The following is a 23,701-nucleotide window of genomic DNA, read 5'->3' as shown; positions in this document are numbered from 1 at the left end:
AGTGGAAGGGCATGAGGGGACAGAGCAAAGTGACTTAGAGCAGTAATGCACCAAGATATGTGGAGGCAGGATCTAAAGATAATGGAAGACCTAGGAGACTTGGACTTGTGGGGGCACCTGGAAGTCCTCTGTCTTCCGGAAAACGAAGTTGTCTCTGTCTCCCCTAAAGCGGGAACCACTCTGGCTCTTCTCCGTGCCCTCCGCAGAGTCGGGAGGGACAGGGCAGTTAACTGAGTGAACTAACGAGTGAATGCATGACTTTTGGAAAAGGCAGAGGAAGATCAGTGCCATGAGAGAGGGATGGAGAGAGAGATTCATTGGAAGATCAGAGGGCAGGAAACTTTTTAATGGACAGAGCAGAATTGGAGCCAAAAATATTGTCGAGTCCCCAGCCTGTCACTTACTAGCCATAGATCTTTGGGAAATCTAGATTACCCATCCGCATATCACTAGCCTCATCAGCAGAACGGACATTTCATCTCTAGGAGACCTTGAGCTTCAAATGACAATCTCCTCTTTAAGGATCCCGTGCTTTCACGGAGGCACTTAATTTCATTCCACTTGGAAATTGTGTAAAGTCATACATATACAGTAAAAATAGAAGAAATATAACAAGTTCCACATCCCTCTAATACCCAGCCCTTTTGCTATGAGCCAGCATGCAACTACTTAAAAAGCTACTATGGAAAGATGTGTTCCTTTGGGTTGTGAAAGGTTTTTTTCTTGTTGTGTGGAATACATTAAAATCCCAGCAGCTAACTCGACAGCTTTCTGGACCCCCAAGGGAGAGTAACTCAGACAAGAGTCCAAGACAGACCAGGTGGGGTTACTCGGGATGTGTTAGAAGGAACACCACAGCCTCTTGAGGCAGCTGAGCATACACAAGGCTGCTGCGAGACCTCAGGAAAGCCGGAATCAAGCCATCTTTTCCTACTCATGCCCAGGAATGGGGCAGCTATGTAGGGTGTTGGAGGGATGTTTTCTTTGACTGGGCCAAGCTCTTGGGTAAGACCTTTCACATAGATAAGCAGGGGCAGGGCTTCCGGAGGCAGGAGTCTCAGGGCTTCTATAAAGCCTGGCCCTGGGGCACGACTGGGCAAGGCCAAACTCTCCCAAAGACTGTGAACTGCTGGCTTTTCTGCTATTCCTCTGAAAATGCAAGCGGCTGTTGACTCCAGTGAGGCAGGTCTTGCGAGTGAAGAGAGCGATGCAGGAAAGCTTCCTTCATGCCGTCTCTTCCTGCTCCCAGCAGCCCACCAAAGGTGAGTCACGTTGGTCCCAGGGACCCCCCCAGGTCACTCTCAGAAGTGGCACACAACCAGCAAAAGATGAGCAGAGAGCCTGCTCTAGGGAGAGCAAAAGATGAGCAGAGAGCCTGCTCTAGGGAGAATTCCAGTCAAAAGTTGGCAAGGGCTTGTGCACAGCCTCAGCTGAGCAAGTTAACCTCTCAAGGTCTCGCTTACCTCATCTCTAAACAGACAGCCCAGGTCTGTTCACAGAACTGCAGGAATCCCAAACCTCTGAGACCTGACAATGTCAGCAATGGCATATCTCCTCCTCCAGCTGCACGAAGCAGTGGGAAATATACAGTACCGGGGCCCCGGCTTCTCCTTGCCACCACTGTCCCATTTTTATTCCCAGCCCCTGCGGAGACCGCCAGGATTCTGTGCCAACTGCAGTGTTAGAACCAGCTGCTTCAAGTCACAGCTATAAGATTCAGAATGGCCTGAGGCTAAGAAGTCTTTCTCTGCTCTCTGACTTTATGAAAGAAGGAAATGAGATGTAAGGGATAAGCATGTGTGCGTGTGAGTGTGTGAGCATATGTGTGTGTGTGTGTGCCCCACACAATGTACTTGTAGGACACTCCCCCAGTTCTGGCCCAAGGGCTTGCAAGCCTCCCAGCATTGTTGGTAACACAGCTACCACCAGCAACCCTGGGTCCCTAAACCATCCACTGTACTTTAGGACTCGCACTTTCTTACCTCCTGTTTTCTACACGGCCACAGTCCAAGAATTTGTAGAAAAATCACCTTTGGTCTGGGGTCCTCCCCTGGCCTGGCACCCAAGGGAGCGTGGGATGTGTGTGGGATGCCAGGGTACGAGGTGAATGCTCTTTAACCTTAATTTTTTTCCTGCTGGACTCCCCACCATGGTCCACACCCTCCTCCACCCCTTGTAGGGCAGGCCAAAGTCCTCCCCAGCTTGGGAATTTTTAACCTGTTTTTGGTATTTATGAGAAAGAGACTGACGGTGGGCTTTGCTTGTTTCAATAAACAACCGTTGGCTGTCCCTCCAAGAGACTTACCTCAGAGCCCCACCTCTGCCCGTCCTTCTGATGTCCCTTTGGCTCAAACACATGGCGTCATCATTCCCCTCTCCCCTTTGGTGAACTCACCAGCTAATCCCGTGCTCCATGCCTTCTCTACGGCTCTCCTTTTCTCTGTATGTCTATCCCCTCGAACTCCGATGTGCATCAATCAGCTCTAAATCCACCATAGCGACCTGTCCTATCTCAGGATGTACTTCACCGTCTTTAAAATTAAGGACGTGTCGGTGCCCTCCACCTCCAGCTCCCCACCTGTTTGTCTCATGCGTTATCCCCTGCCCCCCTTTGCTCTCCGCCCCAGGTGTCCTCACCTATTCGGTCCACCCCCTGCTGCCCCTGCAGCCCCCTCCAATTCTCCATCAGCAGAAGCTCCAAGTATCCATCAAGCTTGGATCTCAAACACAGCCTCCTCCGTGAAGCCCCTCCTGATCCTCCCTCTCACAGGAAAGATCCGCCTCTTTGAGCTCCAGTGGGATTTTTGCCAACATCCCTCTCGTGGCCTTTCTCACGTTCTGACTATCCGGCTGGGTTATGTAAATGTGGGTGCCTATCACATTCCTCCCACTCGTCCAGGAGGTTCCCCATAGAACTTGGAGCTCCTCTTTCTTTTCCCACCCTCTCTACCCCCATAGCCCTGCCATGGCACAGCGCCTGGCACGGCAAAGCTAAGGTTGAAACACAAGAGAAGGAGGTTGAGATGGAGTAAAAAATAAAAGCTGGATGCATGTTCTCGAACCCAACAACACCAGGAACGAACACAGTTTTTAATGAAATGAAGTGTTTACTCTTTAGAGAAAGTGCAAGATTAGAGGGACACGCAACACTCTAGCAGTCTGAGGTTTCTAGAAACCTCTACGTGTTAACTTTTCTTCAAAGCTTTGGAATCCATTTCCAAGCAATAATCCCCTAGCAAGGGGGCTAAACATTGCCGAGGGACTGATTCCTGAAACCTCTCCTTGGGACCTGAGATGTCTAACTGGAAAGAGAGGGATGGAGTGAGCTCAGAGAAGAGAAAAGGAAAGCGAGGCTGAGGGAAAGCCCAGCCCAGCCCAGCACAGGACCAAGCTCTGGTAGCCATTAGCTCCTAGGTATGGGGGAAGCTCCTCCAGCAAATATTTGAGAGTATAAACTCCAGTGACTTGAGTGGCACCAAATAACTAAGGCAGAAAACTTAACTTCCATCCTTTGGTCAGATATGGATACACACTTCTCACTTGGTCCCACTATCTTGTGATCACAGGATCCGCTTTTGCCTCACCCCAGGTGCTTCAAAGTGACCTTTGTGATGGGAAAACAGGGGTTACCAGAAGCCCAGAATCCTGAGGTCGACGGATGGATTCATTCGATCTGAGCTACAATTCCTGTGGCTTGGAGCTAAATTTTTTTTTTCCCCACCATACAGCAAGGGGATCAAGTTATCCTTACATGTATACGTTACAATTACATTTTTTCCCCACCCTTTGTTCTGTTGCAACATGAGTATCTAGACAAAGTTCTCAATGCTACTCAGCAGCATCTCCTGGTAAATCTAAGTTGTGTCTGATAAGCCCAAGCTCCCGATCCCTCCCACTCCCTCCCCCTCCCATCAGGCAGCCACAAGTCTTTTCTCCAAGTCCATGATTTTCTTTTCTGAGGAGATATTCATTGTGCTGGATATTAGATTCCAGTTATAAGTGATATCATAGGGTATTTGTCTTTGTCTTTCTGGCTCATTTCACTCAGGATGAGATTCTCTAGTTCCATCCATGTTGCTGCAAATGGCATTATGTCATTCTTTTTTATGGCTGAGTAATATTCCATTGTGTATATATACCACATCTTCCGAATCCAATCACCTGTCGATGGACATTTGGGTTGTTTCCATGGCCTGGAGCTAAATTTATAAGTCTGCAGAGCCACCCTGTCACTTTCCATGATCAGGAATTCTGCCGCCAGATGCCCGTCCAAGGGATTTGGTGGCACTTGTGTGTTACACATTGGACTGGCACCCAAGGCAGTGAGAGGATAGAATATTTCGAACACGTGACCAAGTCAGAAGTCACTCCAAGCACATCACCTGAGCATGGTGTGCCTTGCTTTCCCCATCTGTAAAGTTAAGAATATCACCAATGTCACCAGCTTTCAGGTGCTCTCACTGGGAACAGACAGAAGCTGGGTTCGGTGAGTTCCTAACTTGTAGCTAGAGAGAGAAGCTCCAGATCTTGTCCAGGGATATTAGCAGGCAGGGTTGAAGAGAGGTGACGGGTCCGGGAAAGAGAGAGTTTATCTCTTCCCTTTTCTGTTCTTTCCCCGTTTCTTCTTTCCCCAGCTTTAGAAGTACCCTCTCTGCCTTCTGTATTCCTAAAGCTTTACTTGTTCCTATTTAGCTATGAAAATGCTAAAGGGACATCAAAAAGGATAAAAAGTATAAATTCAATCCTACATTCGTATTCATCTGCTATCTTCAAAATGTATTTTACCAAATGAAATGATTGCCATGTTGTCTTTTGAGACCATCGTGGGATTCTGGTTGTTATGTCTAATACAGGTTTTCTACAGTCCCTGCCGTCCCCGTGGCCAAAGCGGATGCTTGGCCAAAGGATGTGGGCATCCTTGCCCTGGAGGTCTATTTCCCAGCCCAATATGTGGACCAAGCAGACCTGGAGAAGTTTGACAATGTGGAGGCAGGGAAGTACACAGTGGGCTTGGGCCAGACCCACATGGGCTTCTGCTCCGTCCAGGAGGACATCAACTCCCTGTGCCTGACGGTGGTGCAGCGGCTGATGGAACGCACGCAGCTCCCATGGGACTCTGTGGGCTGGCTGGAAGTGGGCACTGAGAACCATCATTGACAAGTCCAAGTCTGTCAAAACCGTGCTCATGGAGCTCTTCCAGGACTCAGGCAACACTGACATCGAGGGCATAGGTACCACCAATGCCTGCTACGGGGGCACAGCCTCCCTCTTCAACGCTGCCAACTGGGTGGAGTCCAGCGCCTGGGATGGTATGAACTGCCAGGGGCTTTGCATAAGAAAGGCACCGTTTTGGAGGCTGAATCCTGTTTTGTTTCTCTGTTCCCGGGGGTGGGGGCGTGGGGTTCATCCGGGGAGGTAATGGTGGTAGTAACCGCTCAGGCGTGTATAGCTGTATGCAGTTAACCAGGTGGCGTGTTCACATCGCCATTCATTACAGCAGCCTCATTTACAGATGAGAAAATAGATGATCTGAAGTCTTACAGGGGATGTGTAACAGGAAGAAGACTTCAAACCAAATTCAGGGAGTTCCTGTTGTGGCTCAGTGAGTTAAGAACCGGACATAGTCTCTGTCAGGATGTGGGTTTGATCCCTGGCCTTGCTCAGTGGGGTAAGGATCTGGCCTTTCCACAAACTGTGGTGTAGGTTACAAATGCTGCTCGGATCCGGCGCTGCTGTGGCTGTGGTGTAGGCCGGCAGCAGCAGGTCTGATTTGACCCCTGGCCCAGGAATGCCTGGAGATGCAAGCCTTAAAAGGGGAAAAAAAAAAAAGATTTAAACAAGTTTAGGTGTTGAGGAGAAAACACCCTTGTGAAAACAGACCCAAAGACTCACAGGATAAACTATTACACAGAGTGTTTCTACTCTCTCTCTTGCCTGTTACCTAGGAAATTGCTTTTTGCTTCACAAATTCACATTACCCTGTATCTTATGTATAATCTTCCCTCGATGCTGTATTAGAGGGAGAACCTCTGTTGTGATGGCAAGAAAGATCCAAGGGAAATAGTACAAGTTGAGAGTTAGAAACCTAGCTCTGTCAAAAATTGATGCCAGTGGGTTCCCTAATGGCTCACTGGCTGAGGATCCGGCATTGTCACTCCTGTGGTGTAGGTGCCCTCCTGACTTGGGAACTTCTGCATGCCATGGGTGTGGCCAAGAATGAAAAGAAAAAGAAATGAAAAAAAAAAAAACAAAGAAAAAGAAAATAAATGCAGGGAGAAGTGTTATGAGGTGTGTTGGGCAGCAAATGATTTTTTTTAAAAGTTGGGGGTTTTTTTTTGTTTTTGCTTTTTGTTTTCTTTTTTGCTTTTTAGGGCCTCATCCATGGCATATGGAAGTTCCTAGGCTAAAGGTGGAATCAGAGCTGTAGCCACCAGCCTACACCACAGCCACAGCCACAGCAATGCCAGATCTGAGCTGCGTCTGCGACCTACACCACAGCTCATGGCAATGTCAGGTCCTTAACCCACTAAGAGAAGCCAGGGATCAAACCCGAATCCTCATGGATCCTAGTCAGGTTCGTTAACCACTGAGCCACGAAGGGAACTCCCAAGCATGTCATTTCAAATGAGTCTATTCTTCAGGAATGGTTGGGTATTCCCCAGCAGAGGGCTGCAAATGCATCCTTCCTTAAAATGGTGTCTTGATGGGAAAAAATTTTTAAACAGACCTTTAGGATGTGAATTGATAGTCTGTATTAAGACAAAAAGCATATTTAAGCTTGAGCCTAATGCCAATCGCCAGGACCAGACAGGGCGAGTATAGATGTGATCTCTGCTTCGGACCTGGCCAACCATCCACCCAGGGACCCGCAGATGGAAGGAGGTGGTTCTGGTTCTGCTTCTGGTCCCTGTGGATCATCTTCCTTAAATGGGCTTACTCAACAGAACCACTCCTCACGAGACCAGGAGTACCAGATTGTTGAAAGCACGTGGTTCAGGATCCAGTCAGAACTTGGTTTGAAGATAAAATTCGTATGCACTAGGGGGTGACCTTAGACAAATTACTTGAATTCTCTGGCAGGCAGTGTTTTCCTCTGTCAGTGTGGATTTGTTACCCGCCCTCACTGGATTGTTTTTAGGATGTCTGAGGATGACTAGGTTCATCTAGTATCTCATGCATGAATTTCCCTCCTTAGCCCTTGGCTTTCTGTGATTCGAAGGGAATTTCCCATATAGAACTGTAACAGTGCTGTCAGTCAGGTGATCAGTACAAACCTCAGCTACCTCAGAAGTGCCAGTTGATAAATTTTTCATTGAATTCAGCGACACTGCATTCTGAATAAATGAGGATTTCTACACCTAGAGTCACAGGACACTGAGTGTTGACATTGCATTTCCAAAGTGTCATGAGAAAGTGTCCCTAGAACGTGAGTTTCCACGGGGCAGGAATTTCGTTTTTTGCTTCACGATCCAAGGGCCAGCACCCTACAATTGTGCCTGGCACTCAGGAGGCTTTCGGTCTACGTGAGATCTAGTAGTGATAATAATTCTCTCTCGTCTCTCACTACAGGTCGCTATGCGGTAGTGGTCTGTGGAGACATCGCCGTCTACCCCAGGGGAAACACCCGCCCCACGGGCGGGGCTGGAGCCGTGGCCATGCTGGTTGGCCTGAGGCCCTCTGGCCTTGGGAGAGAGGTTGTGTAAGGAAAGTGGGGCTACCGTTCTGGGAAGCTGTGCATGGCAGAGCCAAATGACCCCAAATGGACATACCCCTACTCAGGGCTGAAGTTTGGGTTTGAGGATGGTACGGCTGCCTTCAAGAGACTGGACTGGGGAGCGGAGGACAGGGAGGAGGGGGAGAGAGGGGTCAGCACCTCACACAGCGGGATAACCATGTGTGCAATGGGCAGCATTGATGCTGCTGCTGGGGACCCTTTGGGAGGTAAACGGACAACTGAAGATGGAAAAAGATCGTTGGCTATAAAGCGAGAGCTCTCCTTTGACACTTTTGGTGTCGATTACAGATTTTTTCAAGCCCATGTTGGTGTGGAAATGGAAACCTAAATCTCATTTATATAAAAGCCACAATCTAATCAACTGCCTTGGGACCCACGAGGGATGTTCCGTGGGCTGGGCGTTAGACAGATAAAGACCAGGAGACTGTTTGTTCAAGGTCTCCCCACCGTCTCTGCTCAACATGGGCGAGTTGTCCCTGAACCTCTCTGTGTGCTTTGCCAGGGCTTAGAGGAACCCACATGGAGAATGCGTACTGACTCTACAAGCCAAATGCCACTTCGAGTACCCACTGGTGGATGGGAAGCTCTCCATTCCAGTGCTACCATTCGGGCCCTGGACCGATGCTACACACTATACCGTCAAAAGATCGAGAGCAGTGGAAGCAAGGTATGGGCCCAGGGGGCAGAAGGTGGGGACTCTAATGACATGAGGCCAACAGCATGTCCTAAATGCTTAAGACAAGGACACTTTTTTCTCCTCTGCAAATGATCTCAAGAGAATTGTTTCATGTCTCCTTCTTCTTACACCCTTCCCTGGGTCTATACTAAAGGTCCAATGGAAGTCATCCATAGTCAAGTGTGAAATTGCCTCTGACTTGAACAAAATGAAAGAACTTAAACAACCCAAGGCCAAAGCCAAAGCCAGTGGGTGTCAGCCCCCCGGGGAGGTTCTGGGTGGATCAGGACCGACCATGTCCTATGGAATCTAGGACTAGTTTCTGTTGAAGTCAGGAGTGATTTGACTCTTGGTTTATAGTTTGCCCCCTGTTGAAATCTTGTTGATGTTGAAAATTCTCACTCATATTTTCAATAAGTATTATCAGTGATTTTTTTTCCCCCTCTGCATGGTAGTGTTATAGGTTGACTTGAGTTTCCACTTTTAATTTCTGGACATTTCTGCTAAAAAATATGTACGGATTGCCAGAACATTGTAAATCAACTCTAGTATAAAAAAAAATTAAAAAGAAGAGAAACAAATCTTTCAAAAAATACAGAGAAACCGACCTACTTAAAAAAATAAAAAGAGTTCCTACCTGTTCAGCCACACCCGGAGTGGGGGGAGGGTGCCTGAAAAAGCCAGCGTGGGAAAAGGCATGTGCTGAGCATAGATAGGGTAGCCCATGGAGTCACTCCTTGTGCCCTGGGTGGGATACTGGCCACCCCATGGGGAAGGAGTAGATGTGGATCTCTCTGCCTCTACCCACACTCTGTAAAATTACTCTTGGCTAATGGCTCTTGTGTCCTCTGAATTCTCTAATTGCTCTCCTTATTATCGTGTGGAATTTGGTGGATGCTGCTTTGGATCTCAGCACCAAATTCTAAACTTTCCCAAGGGCGGATGATACCTGGCCCTTCTCTTCCACCTGAGAGAGAATCTGGAGTGTAGAGTCAGAAACAGCAAAACAGTTCCCGTTGTGGTTCAGCGGAAACGAATCTAACTAGCATCTGTGAGGACACGCGAGTTCAATCCCTGGCCTCGCACAGAGGGCTGAGGATCTGGTGTTGCTGTGAGCTGTGGTGTAGGTCGCAGACATGGCTTGGATCCTGTGTGGCTATGGCTGTGGCGTAGGTAGGGCAGCTGCAGCACCGATTCAACCCCTAGCCTGGGAAATTTTATATGCCATGTGTGCGGCCCTTAAAAAAAGAAAGAAAAACAAACAAACAACAAACAAAAATCTATGTCCAAAGCCAGCCAAACAGGCTGGATGACTTTGAACACAGGTTAGCTTCACATTTTGGAGACTTTTTTTGGAAAATAGAGAAAATAATAGAGTATCAGGTTGATTTGAGGAATTACCTGTCATAGAGAGCAAAAAAAAATTCCTTCCCTTCTGTCTTTATGAATAGGGTGCTTAGCAAAATGCTTGTAGGAGTTCCCACCGTGGTGCAGTGGGTTAAGAATCCAATTGCAGTGGCTCGGGTTGGCGCAGAGGTGCTGGTTTGATTTCCCGACTGGGTTAAAGGATCCCGTGTTGGTTGCAGCTGCAGCTCATATTCAGTCTCTGGCCCAGAAAGTGCCATATGCCACAGGTGCAGCCATAACAACAAGCAAATAAACAAATGAAATGCTTGTAAAACGAGTGAACAAACCTCTACGTTTTTGCCGGCGGTAGGAGCTCGTTCTCTGGGAGGCCTCAGCACAGGTGGATCTTGCAGAGTAGGTCCAAGCGGCTCACGCCACATGCTTGCTTTTACGCTTCCTCCTCCAGCTGGCATCGAGCGACATTTCACTCTCGACGATTTACAGTTTATGATCTTCCACACACCCTTCTGCAAGTTGGTCCAGAAATCCTTGGCTCGCCTGATGTTCAATGACTTCCTGTTGGCCGACAGCGACACCCAGTCCAGCCTCTACAAGGGGCTGGAGGCCTTCAGGTGAGTCCTCTTCACAAGGAGCCGGGAGGCTCATGAGGGTGAAAAGGAGGCGGCTTCCTCAAGTCTGGAGCTGGACCACCACGCACTCCTGGGGTGAAAAAATCAAGAGTCCACAACACTGTAGAAAGGACAGCAGGTCCTTACGCAGGTTAGTGAGTTGTTGTCTGCTAGGTTCAGGGAGCACAGGGACCCTGCCAGCACCAGGTGACCATGAGAAACTTCAGAGAATAAGAAAAAGGGGAGAGAGACTATGACTAAATCATTCAGCCAAGTAGCAGCAGAAAGGAATCCGACTAGGAACCATGAGGTTGCGGGTTCGATCCCTGGCCTCGCTCAGTGGGTTAAGGATCTGGTGTTGCTGTGAGCTGTGGTGTAGGTCACAGACACAGCTCAGATCTGGCGTGGCTGTGGCGTAGGCCGGTAGCTGTAGCTCCGATTAGACCCCTAGCCTGGGGACCTCCATATGCCACGGGCGTGGCCCTAAAGAGACAAAAAGACAAACAAATGACAATAAAAAGAAAAGAAAAGAAATAAATCATTCAGCCAATAAGTACTTTATGAGCATCGGCTATGTCAGGCAACATACGAAATTCTAGGGACGCAAAAGTGAATGTGTCTCCACGACCTCTGCCTAGAGGGTCTCACGGTTTGTACAGGAAGAAACACCTAGAGGCAAATACAGGATAGCAACTTGGGGAGTGTCTGGTCTCATTCATTGCCATTGGCTTCATTGATGTCTTGCTTGTTGCCTCAAATGCCCCCTCTATAAAATAGGAATAGTTCCAGCTCAGCCCCCTTAGATGGCAATAGCGGGAAGAATGCTGTTTCTTGAGAACAATACCCCAAGACATTTAAGGAAGAATCCTCAGTCCAAAGGGTTCTCACGGGAAAAGGAATCTTCCCCTTCCTTCTTGGTATCTGTTCAAGTGTTGGAGTGTTCTACCAACATCTGCCCTTATTCTTACTACTGCTGCTCACCCCGCCACTAACTAAGATGCCAAAATTAGCACAAACACGGCTTCTAAGACCCGCCCCCAGGAAAACATTATAACACATACCAAAGATAATGGTTTACTATCTTTAATATACGAACGACTCATCAATAATAAGATCCACACACTAGGTAGAAAACTGAACAGAGGATTTGGACAAGAAATTTCCTCAAGGAAGAAATGCACATAATCATGTTTTTAGATCTGCATGCCCACTGGTAACAAATATAAACAAGCTATTGTTCTCTTGATACAGTCTTTTAAAAATTTGAATACCCAAAATTGAGTCTATGGGAAAATGAGCAGTAGTGGATGGGTAAATTGATACAAAGTTTTGAGAGAGTGATAGGAAAACACAAAATAAGACTCTTAAAAAAAGAGAGGCATAACTTTTGGCTCAGTAATTTCACCTGTTTAAAAGAACATGTAGCTGTTCCTCAAAAACAAAAACGAGAACTACCATATGGCCCAGCAAGTCCATTCCTGAGTATGTATCCAAAAAACCCAGGACCACTAATTTGAAAAGATACATGCTCCCCAGTGTTCAGAACAGCATTATGTACAATGGCCAAGACATGGAAGCAACCTAAGTGTCAGCAACAAATGAAAGGATACAGAAGATATATATATAACACATACATATGTGTGTGTGTGTGAGACACACAATGGAATGCTACCCAGCCATAAAAAGGACAAGATTTTGCTATTTGCCACAACATGGGTGGACTTGGAGGGCATTATGCTAAGTGAAATAAGTCGGAGAAAGAGAAATATTGTATAATATCACTGATATGTGGAATCTAAAAAAAAATACAACAAACTAGGGAATATAACCAAAAAAAAAAAAAAGAAGAAGAAGAAGCAGCAAGGTCACAGAGAAAACAAAGTAGTGGTTACCAGCAGGGAGTGGGAAGGGGGAGGGCCAATACAAGGGTCGGCGATTAAGAGGTACAAATTATTAGGTATAAAATAATCTACAAGGATATATGGTACAATACAGGGAATATAAACAGTTTTTATAATAACTGCAAATGGACAGAAACCTTTAAAATTACACAAAAATGTTTAATTTAAAAAGAAGTTTGTATCCTGAATTAAAAAAGAACATGAAGTGAGGACAGAAGTGGGGAGACTGGTTAAAGTAAGGTACATCCTACCCTGGTCTATTTGGCAGCCTTTTAAAAAATGTTAAAGAAGATGATTTAGTGTCATAGAGAAAATTAGTTCAGGAAGAAAGCATGCGAAACTGAATGTCCAGCATGATGTTATCTTCCATGAAAGATTATAAAAGTAGGGATGGAGGAGTTCCCACTGTGGCACAGCAGGTTAAGGTCCTGGCATTGTCTCTGTAGCAGTTCAGTCACTGCTGAGGTGGAGGTTCAATCCCCAGCCCAGGAGTTCCTGTCGTGGCTCGGCGGTTAACGAACCTGACTGGCATCCATGAGGACGCAGGTTCGATCCCTGGCCTCTCCCAGTGGGTTAAGGATCTGACATTGCCATGAGCTGTGCTGTGGGTCATAGACACGGCTCGGATCCTGCATTGCTGTGGCTCTGGTGTAGGCCAGCAGCTACAGATCTGATTGGACCCCTAGCCTGGGAACCTCCATATGCTGCGGGTGCAGCCCTAAGAACACAAAAAGATCAAAAAAAACAAACAAAAAAAAATCAATCCCCAGCCCAGCGCAGTGGGTTAAGGGTCCAGCTGTGGCCCAGATTCCCTGGCCCAGGAACCTCCACATGCCATGGGTGTGCCCCCCCCCCAAAAAAAGTAAGGGTGGATTCTTTTTTTTTTTGGTCTTTTTTTTTTGCTATTTCTTGGGCCGCTCCCACGGCATACGGAGGTTCCCAGGCTAGGGGTTGAATCGGAGCTGCAGCCACCAGCCTACACCAGAGCCACAGCAACGCTGGATCCAAGCTGCGTCTGCAGCCTACACCACAGCTCACGGCAACGCCGGATCGTTAACCCACTGGGCAAGGGCAGGGACCGAACCCGCAACTTCATGGTTCCTATTCGGATTCGTTAACCACTGCACCACGACGGGAATCCATAAGGGTGGATTCTGAGACAATTATACCCTAAGGGCTCTCTCTGACTAGTAAAATTATTTGTGACAGTTTTCCTTTGTGTTTTCTGTGTTTCCTAACATTCTGTACTAAAAAACACATGTCCCAAAGTCTTCTTGTCCGTGGCCGTTGTGCTTTTCCCCTTGCTGCCTTCCTTCCCCAGTGTGGCTTCTCATCCCATCTGTTCCTCTGGCTGCCTCACAGGGGACAAAAGCTGGAAGACACCTACGCAAATAAAGACATAGAAAAGGCATTTCAAAAGGCCTCTCTGGACTTGTTCAACAAGAAAACCAAGTCCTCCCTCTACCTCTCCCTGCACAACGGGAATATGTACACCTCATCCATGTATGGATGCCTGGCCTCACTTCTGTCCCAGTGAGTATTGCTCCGGCCCCACCTCCTTGGACCCTTGGCCTCTGGTCTGGGGGCGGGGTCAACCAAGTTTCGTTCCTGTTCTGGCTCAGAATGTTTTCAAAAAGGAAGAAAGAAGGAAGGAAGGAAAATGAAAAAAAAAAAAAAAAAAAAGCTTCAAAAGTAAATGTGTAGGGAGTTCCCACTGCAGCTCAGTGGTAACAAACCCGACTGGTATCCATGAGGACAGGGGTTCGATCCCTGGCCTCCGTCAGTGGGTTAAGGATCTGGCGTTGTGGTGAGCTGTGGTGTGGGTTACAGAAGCAGCTCGGATCTGGCATTGCTGTGGCTGTGATTTGACCCCTAGCCTGGGAACTTCCATGTGCCACCAGCTCGGATCTGGCATTGCTGTGGCTGTGATTTGACCCCTAGCCTGGGAACTTCCATGTGCCACCAGTGGAGCCCCCAAAAGACACACACACACAAAAAGCATATGTGTAGGCAGATTTACTATCGGTATTTGCTAACAGTGGTCTTCAAGGTGGAGTGCATGTATGATCTACTGCAAGATCTGTTTGGATGCAGCAAGAACATAGTAGAATTTTTACGCTCACATTTATCTCATCCATTTAAAATCTCTGTCCTTAATAAAGCGTGGTGGTTAAGAGAGTCTAGCTTTAGAGTCCACAGCTTGTGTTCAACTCTCCTTGCCACTCATTAGCTTTGACCTTGAAAAAAATACTTAACCTTTATGTGCCGTATTTTTCCCAACTATAAATCATGTAAAACAACAATACCTATTTTCTCAGGTTTTGATGAATATTAAATGCCTAGAGCAAGTAAAACAGCAATGTTCAGCAGGCGCCCAAATGTCAGTTTTTGTTTTTATAAGTATTTTATCTTGTGTATTTTACAAGAAAATGCTTGTACCATAGTGCATGCATATAAGAAATATGTGTGTGTGTGTGTGTGTGTGTGCATCTGATACGATTTGCTCAAATTACTAATAATGAGGAGATAATTTAAAAGTTACAACTGCTGAAGCCATGACAGTCCACATGGGCATCTTAAGGTGAGTCCAGTGGTCTGACCTCCACTTGGAGGTACCTTCAGAGCTCATTGACTTCATCTTGTCTTCATGAGTGGGGAGCAGTTCTCTTTACATCCTGGAAACTCTGTTTTGCTCATGGTGACTTCAGCATCTCAGATTTTAGCTGCTCTCCTCTTGGCAAGTGTTCCCTCTTCTGGGCCTACACCCAGGGTCTTCCAAAAGCCCCTGTTTGTGTGGAGTGCCCAGAACCTATTTCTAGCTGCGAGAGGGTTGACGAAACTGGTTTATTTGCAGTGCAGAATATAGTACTGATGTGTTTTTCGGGTTTTGATTTCTTTCCCTGCAGGTGCTCTGCCCAAGACTTGGCTGGTTCCAGGATTGGTGCCTTCTCTTATGGCTCTGGCTTGGCAGCAAGTTTCTATTCATTTCGAGTGTCCCAGGATGCTTCTCCGGGTGAGTCCAGTCTTCCTATCAGGCACTTTTGGCAAGGGTCACCTGATAAAAGAAACCATTCTGGAGTTCCCACTGTGACACAGTAGGTTAAAAATCTGACCACAGGGCGTTCCCGTCGTGGCTCAATAGTTAACGACTCTGACTAGGAACCATGAGGTTGAGGGTTCGATCCCTGGCCTTGCTCAGTGGGGTAAGGATCCGGCGTTGCCGTGAACTGTGGTGTAGGTTGCAGATGCGGCTCGGATCCTGCATTGCTGTGGCTCTGGCGTAGGCTGGCGGCTACAGCTCCAATTCGACCCCTATCCTGAGAACCTCCTTATGCTGCGGGAGTGGCCCAAGACCAAAAAAAAAAAAAAAAACAAAACAAAACAAAAAAAATCTGACTACAGCAGCTCAGGTTGCTTGTGGAGGTGCAAGTTCTATCCCCAGCCCAGAGCACTGGAGTAAAGGATCCAGCTTTGCTTTAGCTGTGACGGTCAATCCTTGCAGCTCGGATTCAGTCCCTGGCCTGGGAACTTCCATGTGCCACGGTGAAGCCATTAAAAAAAAGAAAGAGGAGTTCCTGTTGTGGCGCAGTGGAAACAAATCCGACTAGGAACCATGAGCTTGCAGGTTCAATCCCTGGCCTCGCTCAGCGGGTTAAGGATCCAGTGTTGCCGTGAGCTGTGTTATAGGTTGCAGATGCGGCTCAGATCTGGTGTTGCTGTGGTGGCATAGGCTGACAGCTACAGCTCCGACTAGACCCTAGCCTGGGAACCTCCATATGCCCCAGGAGTGGGCCTAAAAAGACAAGAAAGAAGGAAGGAAGGAAGAAAGAAAGAAAGAAGAAAAGAAGGAAGGAAGAAAAGAAGAAAGAAAGAAAGAAGAAGAAAGAAAGAAAGAAAAAGGAAAGAAAGAAGAAAGAAAGAAAAGAAAGAAAGAAAGAAAAGAAAAGAAAGAAAGAAAAGAAAGAAAGAAAGAAAGAAAAAGAAGAAAGAAAGAAAGAAAAGAAAAGAAAGAAACCAGTTTCTGCCTCATCACTACTGAAGCTCCTCTCTTAACAGAATTATGTTGAAATTAAGAGCAAAGGAAAGCCCTGAAGAGGTTTAAACAATGGAGTAAGTCTGTCCGTTTATGTGTTTAAAGCACTTCCCTGGCTACTACTTAGAGGCTTAAAGATTAATGAAGACCAAAGGTGTCTATGGGGAGAACAGCCAGATTGCCAGGCGGTAGTCTAGGCAAGAGGTGATGGCGGTTTGGCTGCAACTGGTTAAAGAGACATAAACATTTGTTGATTATTTTATGGTTGATGTGATCAAGGACATACATCTAAGCACTAAATGGGATACACCTTGACTAAATGAGTGTATCTCTGCCTGCCTGTTTCCCTGTAGTATGTTTGCTGGTCTTTATCATTTCTTGACATTTCAAGCCACACACAGAGCGCTTTTCCCTGGGGTAGAAACTCCCACAGAGCCTGGCTCTCCTGGGACCATGCTTGGTTACGGGGATGATGACAGTGAAAGGAATGGAAGGATTTTGCTTTTGCCCCCCAGGCTCCCCCCTGGAGCAGCTGGTATCCAGTGTGTCAGACCTGCCAGAACGTCTCGCCTCCCGGAAGCGTGTGTCTCCTGAGGAGTTCACGGAAATAATGAACCAAAGAGAACAATACTACCACAAGGGTAAGAAAATGGAGAGAGAGAGGAGGGGAAGGCAAGTTTTCTCAGATGCTATGCCAGTAGATGAAATTCCTTAGAAGTCCAGAGTATAGAGGGTGAGAATGCTGACTTCCATGAGATATGATTGGGGAAGATCTGTTAGGGGCAAAGCAGGGGGAAACTGGGTGGGGGACCGCAGAGGGCAGAGTTGGCAAGAGGCAGGAGGCAGCACGTGACTCCCAGTAGACTGTCGCTCACCACCCAAGATGGGATATTGGACATTGAAGTCCCACGGAAACCGCATGTATGGTCTTTGAAAATGCCGTGTAAGAGCTGGACAAGCCCAGACTTTCAGAGATACTGTTGTGGCTCAGGGGGTCACCCAACACAGTCTCCGTGAGGATGTGGGTTTAACCCCTGGCCTCGCTCGGTGGGATTAAGGACCCAGTGTTGCCTTGAGCTGAGGAGTAAGTGGCAGCTTCAACTTAGATCTGGCATTGCTCTGGCTATGGTCCAGCAGCTGCAGGTCCAATTCGACCCCTAGCCTGGGAACTTCTATATGCGGCCCATGTGGCCATAAAAAGAAAGGAAAAGGAGGAGAGAAAAGAAAACTCCCAGACTTTGGACCTAGAATCCAAGTCTAAACGGACCCGTGGCACTCATTCTCTTTGGGAAAATGATTGAATTTACTCAGTTGTCTCATTTCTAAAATCACACCACCTTTGCAAGATTTCCAAGCAGATTAGTGAACTAATTAACGGTAAGTGAGTTATCAACAAAGATTACCATCTCCTTCCATTGGTCCCTTTCCTTGCCAAGTATAAAAGAAACTATTGCCCTCAAAAGCAACGAAGCGAAAGCTCACCAAAACTAAAGTTAGGACTGCAGAGACCAGATACTGGTGATTTTAAATCTGGGGGTAACCGTATTTTTTCAAGAGAAACTTGGGACACATGGTTTGCACTGTGATCCAAAAAGAAGGCTTGAACGTATGGAAATGGGACTGTTCCCGAAAACCTGGACACTGTAATCATTGATCTTATCTGGATCTGGTTAGAGCAAAGAAGACAATTAAAAATAGGGCCTCTGCGATAAACGTTAACTGACAAACCTCTGAAATACTACAATGAATCAGAGTTGGAAAGCCTCAGGCTAGGAAGGAAGAGTCTACTAGAAAACAGGATGCTGTGAGGTACACCTCAAGCTGGCTACCACTGGTAGAAGGACTCATGAAGAGCTCCAAGGAGAAGGGCATCGTATTCCTTTAACAAAATTCAGTAGGCAAGTCTTAGGTACTAGCTCTCGGAGAGCTGCTTCTGGCTCGTCTGCTGGCCTGGTGCTCTCTTGGGTATAGACCAGGTGACTTCCAAGCCCCTTGCCGCTCAGCCAGGGAAGCGTCTTGTGAGGCTCTAGGCATCCCTGTTACCATTTTCCCTCCCCCAGGCCCATAGAGCTCTTGTGAGTGTTGCCTATTCTCTTTCCACAGTGAATTTCACACCACCTGGTGACCCAAACAGCCTTTTCCCAGGCACCTGGTACCTGGAGCGAGTGGATGAGCTGTATCGCCGGAAGTATGCCCGGCATCTGGTCTAAAGGTGGGGGAGTGAAATTTTGGAGGGCTGGTGGCTTGGGGGGTTTCCTCTGGGTAACAGATGCAGTTCTGAGAGAGTAAACAGGCCAGAGAGGGTTCGTAGCTTTTTGAAATGGTCAGAGGTGGGGAGTCTGTACCTCGAGGACCAAGTAAAAGTCTTGGGACCCTTGTCCAGGAAAGACCAAAGCTGGGGGGAGGGGCATGTCCTTCAATCTTGAATCTGAAAAAAAAAAAAAAAAAAGAGGTAGCGTGTTTACCTGATCTACTCGTGATCAGAAGCTCCCCTCGACTTGATCAAAACAAGGCTGGCATCCACCATGGGGAGCGGGCTGTGAATCTGAGACCGTGGGACTCACATGCTCCATGGGGGTGAGTCAGGAACAAAGATGAAGAGCTCCTGAGCAGGTGCACATCGCTGTGCTGGAGACAGATTTAAAAGGAAGCAAGGTGTCGGGGATTCTGCTAGAGCCAGAAGCCTCAGCTGGAGGAAGCCTTGGGCCAAGAGGCCATAGAGCAATCAGCTTCTGGGATTCCTTCTGGGGAGAAGCAGTGGGATTTGGGGAGTCCGTGGGGAGGGGCAAAGGAGAGAAAAGGTTAGTGGGAGAAGACTGGGTCGGGGGAGAAAGAGGATTCTTTATGGTACTCTTAAAAGGAAACTCAAGGACTTGGAATTAGACTCTGGACCCAGCTAGCTGCCTTCTGTTTCTCTTCCACACCGGCAAGGTGAGCAGAGTGGAAGAGTGAGAGGCAATTTCTCTTTCAGCCCATAAATCCCAATAAGTCAGTCCCTGTGCCCAAATACTTCCTCCGTATTTTCCGGTCTTGTTCTCTTTAATTTGTTCCCTACTTTGGTGCATGAAGGGGGAAAGACTAAAGCGTTTGCCAAGGCGGGGTGGGGAGCAGGGGAAGCGGAGGAGGAAGTCCCTGGGTGAAGGAGATACCCAGATAAACGAAATCCGCAGGATGAGGGATGTCCCCTGGTCACTCCTAAGGGCGGCCAGTGTTCCCGGCCACGTGGCCTCCTGTGCTCGGTGGCTGAAGTGTGACTCTGGGATGTTAGAGGCTGGGTGAGGTGGGCTAGGTGGGGAAGGAGGGTATTGACAGCTCAGGCCGCAGAGTGTGGTTGAGAATGGTAGGCTCAGGAAGCAAGGTTCACCAGGCGTTGGCACTACCAGGGAGTGGTCTGTTTGCCTGTCCACTGTTTGGTTGCAATATGGTGCTGAAGGGCATGTTACGGCACAGTGGGGGCTATTAACTAGTGTCAATCTAGTTCAGTCATCAGAAGCAGAGGAGAAAGAGACCGAGCGTGATAATTGAGATGGTCAAGGGAGAGTTTCCAAATCAGGCCCCTCCCTCTCCTGGTGGACAAGCTTAGGCAGCACTGTCCCCAGGAAGAGGAATGCTGGGCTCATCCTGGCCTCTCAGGAGCAGTGAACCTACACCAGTGGGATGTCTAGCTAAAACAAAGATTTTGGAAGTTCCCCTCGTGGCTCAGTGGTTAACGAATCCAACTAGGAACCATGAGGATGAGGGTATGATCCCTGGCCTTGCTCAGTGGTTTAAGGATCCGGTGTTGCCATGAGCTGTGGTGTAAGCCCCAGACGTGGCTCAGATCCCAAGTTGCTGTGGCTGTGGCATAGGCCGACGGCTACAGCTCCGATTAGACCCCTAGCCTGGGAACCTCCATATGCTGTGGGTGCAGCCCTAAAAGGCAAAAAGACAAATACACAAATAAAAGATTTTGCATCAGCACAGTGCTCTGTGGAGCTCTGCCTCTGCACTGCTGGGCCTGCTTTCCTATCTCAGGCAGGATGTGCCCTGGGTCCCTGCCCACTCCCAGCCTTGGCTCTCCCGTGGCCTCGGACTCGGGATGCTCAGGCATCCAGGCTTGTTGCCGGATGGCCAGTGGAACACCCTAGACCTCAGAGGCAGTTAGGAGGGCCTGCCTTGGGCGAGGAGCAAGTACGGGGAAGCGGGGGAAGTCCAGGACGAGACTCACGACTGAACGTCCTTTTTTCTTCTGTTTCTTTAAACTTTGCAGATACTTGGAGAGGTTCCTGGGGAACGTGTGCTGCACAACTTCTGCCCTCCATCGATCATATACAGCCCCCCACTTAACTGGTAAATAAATTGGATTGGACACAGCAGCCCCCATATGCGCTGGTCCTGTAGAGGGAGGGGCCGTCCTCCGGAGTCCTTGGTGCCTTTCCCTGCCGCAGTCACTGTCATGGGCTTGTGCTGCTGGAGGAGCTCTCTGTGAAAGAAAGAGAGGGAGGGATGCAGGGAAGCTCAGCCTGGAATCACAGGCCGGAGAAGAGGCAGATCCATTGTCTCCTTCCAGGACCAGATAACTTGCTTCTCAGCTGTTATCGCTTTGTGGTTGTTATTATTATTACATCTCTGTGCTGTTATTATCTTTGTTTCTTAGTTTTTTTCTTTTTTTTTTTTTTTTCTTTTTAGTGCCACACCCATGGCATATGGAGGTTCCCAGGCTAGGTGTGGAATCAGAGCTACAGCTGCCGGCGTACAACCACAGCCACAACAACGCAGGATCTGAGCTGCATCTGCGACCTACACCACAGCTCAACACCAGATCCTTAACCCACTGAGCAAGGCCAGAGATTGAACCTGTGTTCTCATGGGTATTAGTCGGCTCCTGTTTCTTAGAGTTTTCTGTGAGCTTCTAAATTTTTTTTTTCTTTTTACGGCCACACCTGTGGCATATGGATGTTCCCTGGCTAGGGGTCAGATCTGAGCTGCAGGGACACCAATAGCCACAGCCACACCTGATCGAGCCACAGCTATGACCTACACTGCAGCTTCTGGCAATGCCAGATTCCTTACCTCACGGGTCGAGGCCAGGGATTGAACCCTCATCGTCTTCAATACTAGTCGGGTTCTTAATCCACTGAGCCACAATGGGAACTCCCTGAATTCCTAACTTTTGACATCTGTTATCATGCTTATATAATGCAATTAAAAAGTAGAGAGGGAGGGGATGATGCCTGCACTTCTTGGGAACCAGAACACAAGCAGGCGCCAGCCGCCAAGCCGCCAGGCGTATGCAGAGAAGCCTGCCAAACCTCCCGGCTCTCAGGCCCCATGGCCCCCCACCGCACAGACCCCACAGGGTGAACTTGACCCCCCAGGGTGAACCTGCCAAGCACTCACCTCCCACTCTCCCTCCTCCCTTCCCATTCCCTTCGAGAGGTACAGGAGAAAACAAAGGGTGAACCACAGGCTCTACCCCCAGCTTCCTTCCCTGACTGAAACACACTTTAGGGGAAGAGTCAGCAGATGGGGGCCAGAAATGACCTTGGGGGCTGAGGATCAAAGTTCTTTGGCCGCATGCCTGGTCAGTAGTACCTGCACAGATAAACACAGGACAGAGGTTAATAGGTGACATTTCGATGCCTCCTGTTTATTTATTTTTATTTTTTTATTTATTATTTATTGAGGGGACTTTGAGTATTGGTCCAAATTTATTTATTATTTATTTATTATCTGCTTTTTAGGGCTGCACCCTCGGCATATGGAGGTTCCCAGGCTAGGGAGTCTAATCGAAGCTACAGCTGCTGGCCTACACCACAAACCACAGCAACACCAGATCTGAGCCACATCTCGAAACTCCACCACAGCTCACTGCAATGCCAGATCCTTAACCCACTGAGTGAGGCCAGGGATCGAACCCTCAACTTCATGGTACTTAGATTCATTTTCGCTGTGCCAACAATGGGAATTCCTGACTCCTCCTGTTTTAAAAAACAAAAAAACAAAAAAGATGTTTTCCATGCCTGGCAGGAAATGTTGCCTCACCTAGAGGATCATCTGTCCCCCTGGAGTTAGGGCACTGCTTTTTCCAGGATCCTCTTCTAAAAAGGGCAATGGTTTAGGGAGGTGGGGACGGAGCAGAGGGGAAGTGGGAGACATCCAGTTATTTCCTCGTAGAAGCTTTCCTCAGCCGCCCCCGTGAGCAAGGGGCACTTTGGAGGAGGGGGGATGGCGTCTGTTGGTGGGGAGAAGGGCTGGCATTGGGGGGGGGGGTCTGGGGTGACAGGACTCTGCGCACGAGGGAACGAGATGCTGGCCCCACTCACTTCACCACCCGCCTCAGGATGTTCTCCTCACAACAGGCACCAGAAAATCCTAGATAAACCCCGGCCGAGCACTAATCCTGCATCTGCTGACCCTGGTCCCAGGCCCTCTCTCTCCTGGTGGTGCTCGCCGAATCCTGCTCTATTACAGCAGCTGTAGCCACTGCTCAGCAGCCCACCCACTGCCTGCTCCTCCTCGGGGGGCCCTCAGGTGTTGGCCCCCCTGGCAGGGCGACATAGGCCTTTCCTAAGATCTCAGGAGCAGCGTCTGTAGTTGTGGGAGAAAAACCCACATTCGCCTGAGCTCTGAGGTGAGGTAGAAGGACCCAGGCTTCACCTTCTATCGCGGCAGTGCTTGGTGGGGAGTTGGGGCTGAAACTGCTGTCTCCCTTGGCCTGAGCAGCCAGGACCTTCTGTGTCACCCGGTGCTGGAGCCAGGCCTGCTTCCACTCGGGAGTCATTTGGACACAGTGTGTGTGGTGGGGGCGGGGGAGGTGACATTGAAAGTATTTAACAGAGAGGAGTTCCCATCATGGCTCCATGGGTTAAGAACCCGACTAGTATCCATGATGACATGGGTTCTATCCCTGGCCTCGCTCAGTGGGTGAGGGATCCTGCATTGCTCTAGCTGTGGTGTAGGTCGCAGATGCGGCTGCGGCTCCAATGTGACCCCTCGCCTGGAACTTCCGTGTGTCATAGGTGTGGCCCGAAAGACAAAAGGGAGAAAAAAAGAAAGCAAAGGAAGGAAAGAAAGAAAGAAACAGGAAGAAAGAAAGGGAAAGAATTATAAAATATTTAACAATGAGGATATCAGGGTGCTGGCCAGTTGAATGGGTGCCACCCACACCCTGTGCCCAGCTGGCTCTTAGCCCTGGGTTAGCTGCAGGGCACCCGGGTGGAACTGGTCATTGTCAGCACCTCTCGGACAGAGGCTCCCAGCCCCTTCACCTCCCCCTCTTCAGCAACTTTGATTCTAAGCCCCAGACCTTCCTCCGGTAGCTCTGGGACCCACTTCGTTAAAACGAAGTCCTCCTGGCCCTGAACAAAGCCTTCTCCCCCGGTGTAAGGTCAGCACATG

The 23,701-nt window shown here is 48.4% G+C and overlaps 1 protein-coding gene across 1 annotated transcript; it reads left to right on the top strand.

The window, feature by feature from the left end:
* The first annotated feature begins 1,207 nt into the window (after nt 1–1,207).
* LOC125119087 (hydroxymethylglutaryl-CoA synthase, mitochondrial-like) lies at nt 1,208–20,940 on the top strand. Its single transcript, XM_047765937.1, is given in 13 exon segments — nt 1,208–1,262; nt 2,628–2,701; nt 2,771–2,835; nt 4,854–5,145; nt 5,147–5,309; nt 7,570–7,680; nt 9,422–9,476; nt 10,097–10,390; nt 13,651–13,821; nt 15,195–15,301; nt 16,837–16,962; nt 18,425–18,533; nt 20,571–20,940. Coding segments are annotated over 12 exon segments (1,620 nt in total). The 3' UTR covers nt 18,532–18,533; nt 20,571–20,940.
* Nucleotides 20,941–23,701: the final 2,761 nt, after the last annotated feature.

Source organism: Phacochoerus africanus, unplaced genomic scaffold, assembly GCF_016906955.1.
Source record: "Phacochoerus africanus isolate WHEZ1 unplaced genomic scaffold, ROS_Pafr_v1 Scaffold_114, whole genome shotgun sequence".
In the NCBI taxonomy this organism is placed as follows: domain Eukaryota; kingdom Metazoa; phylum Chordata; class Mammalia; order Artiodactyla; family Suidae; genus Phacochoerus; species Phacochoerus africanus.
This window is presented reverse-complemented; position numbering and strand designations above follow the sequence as displayed.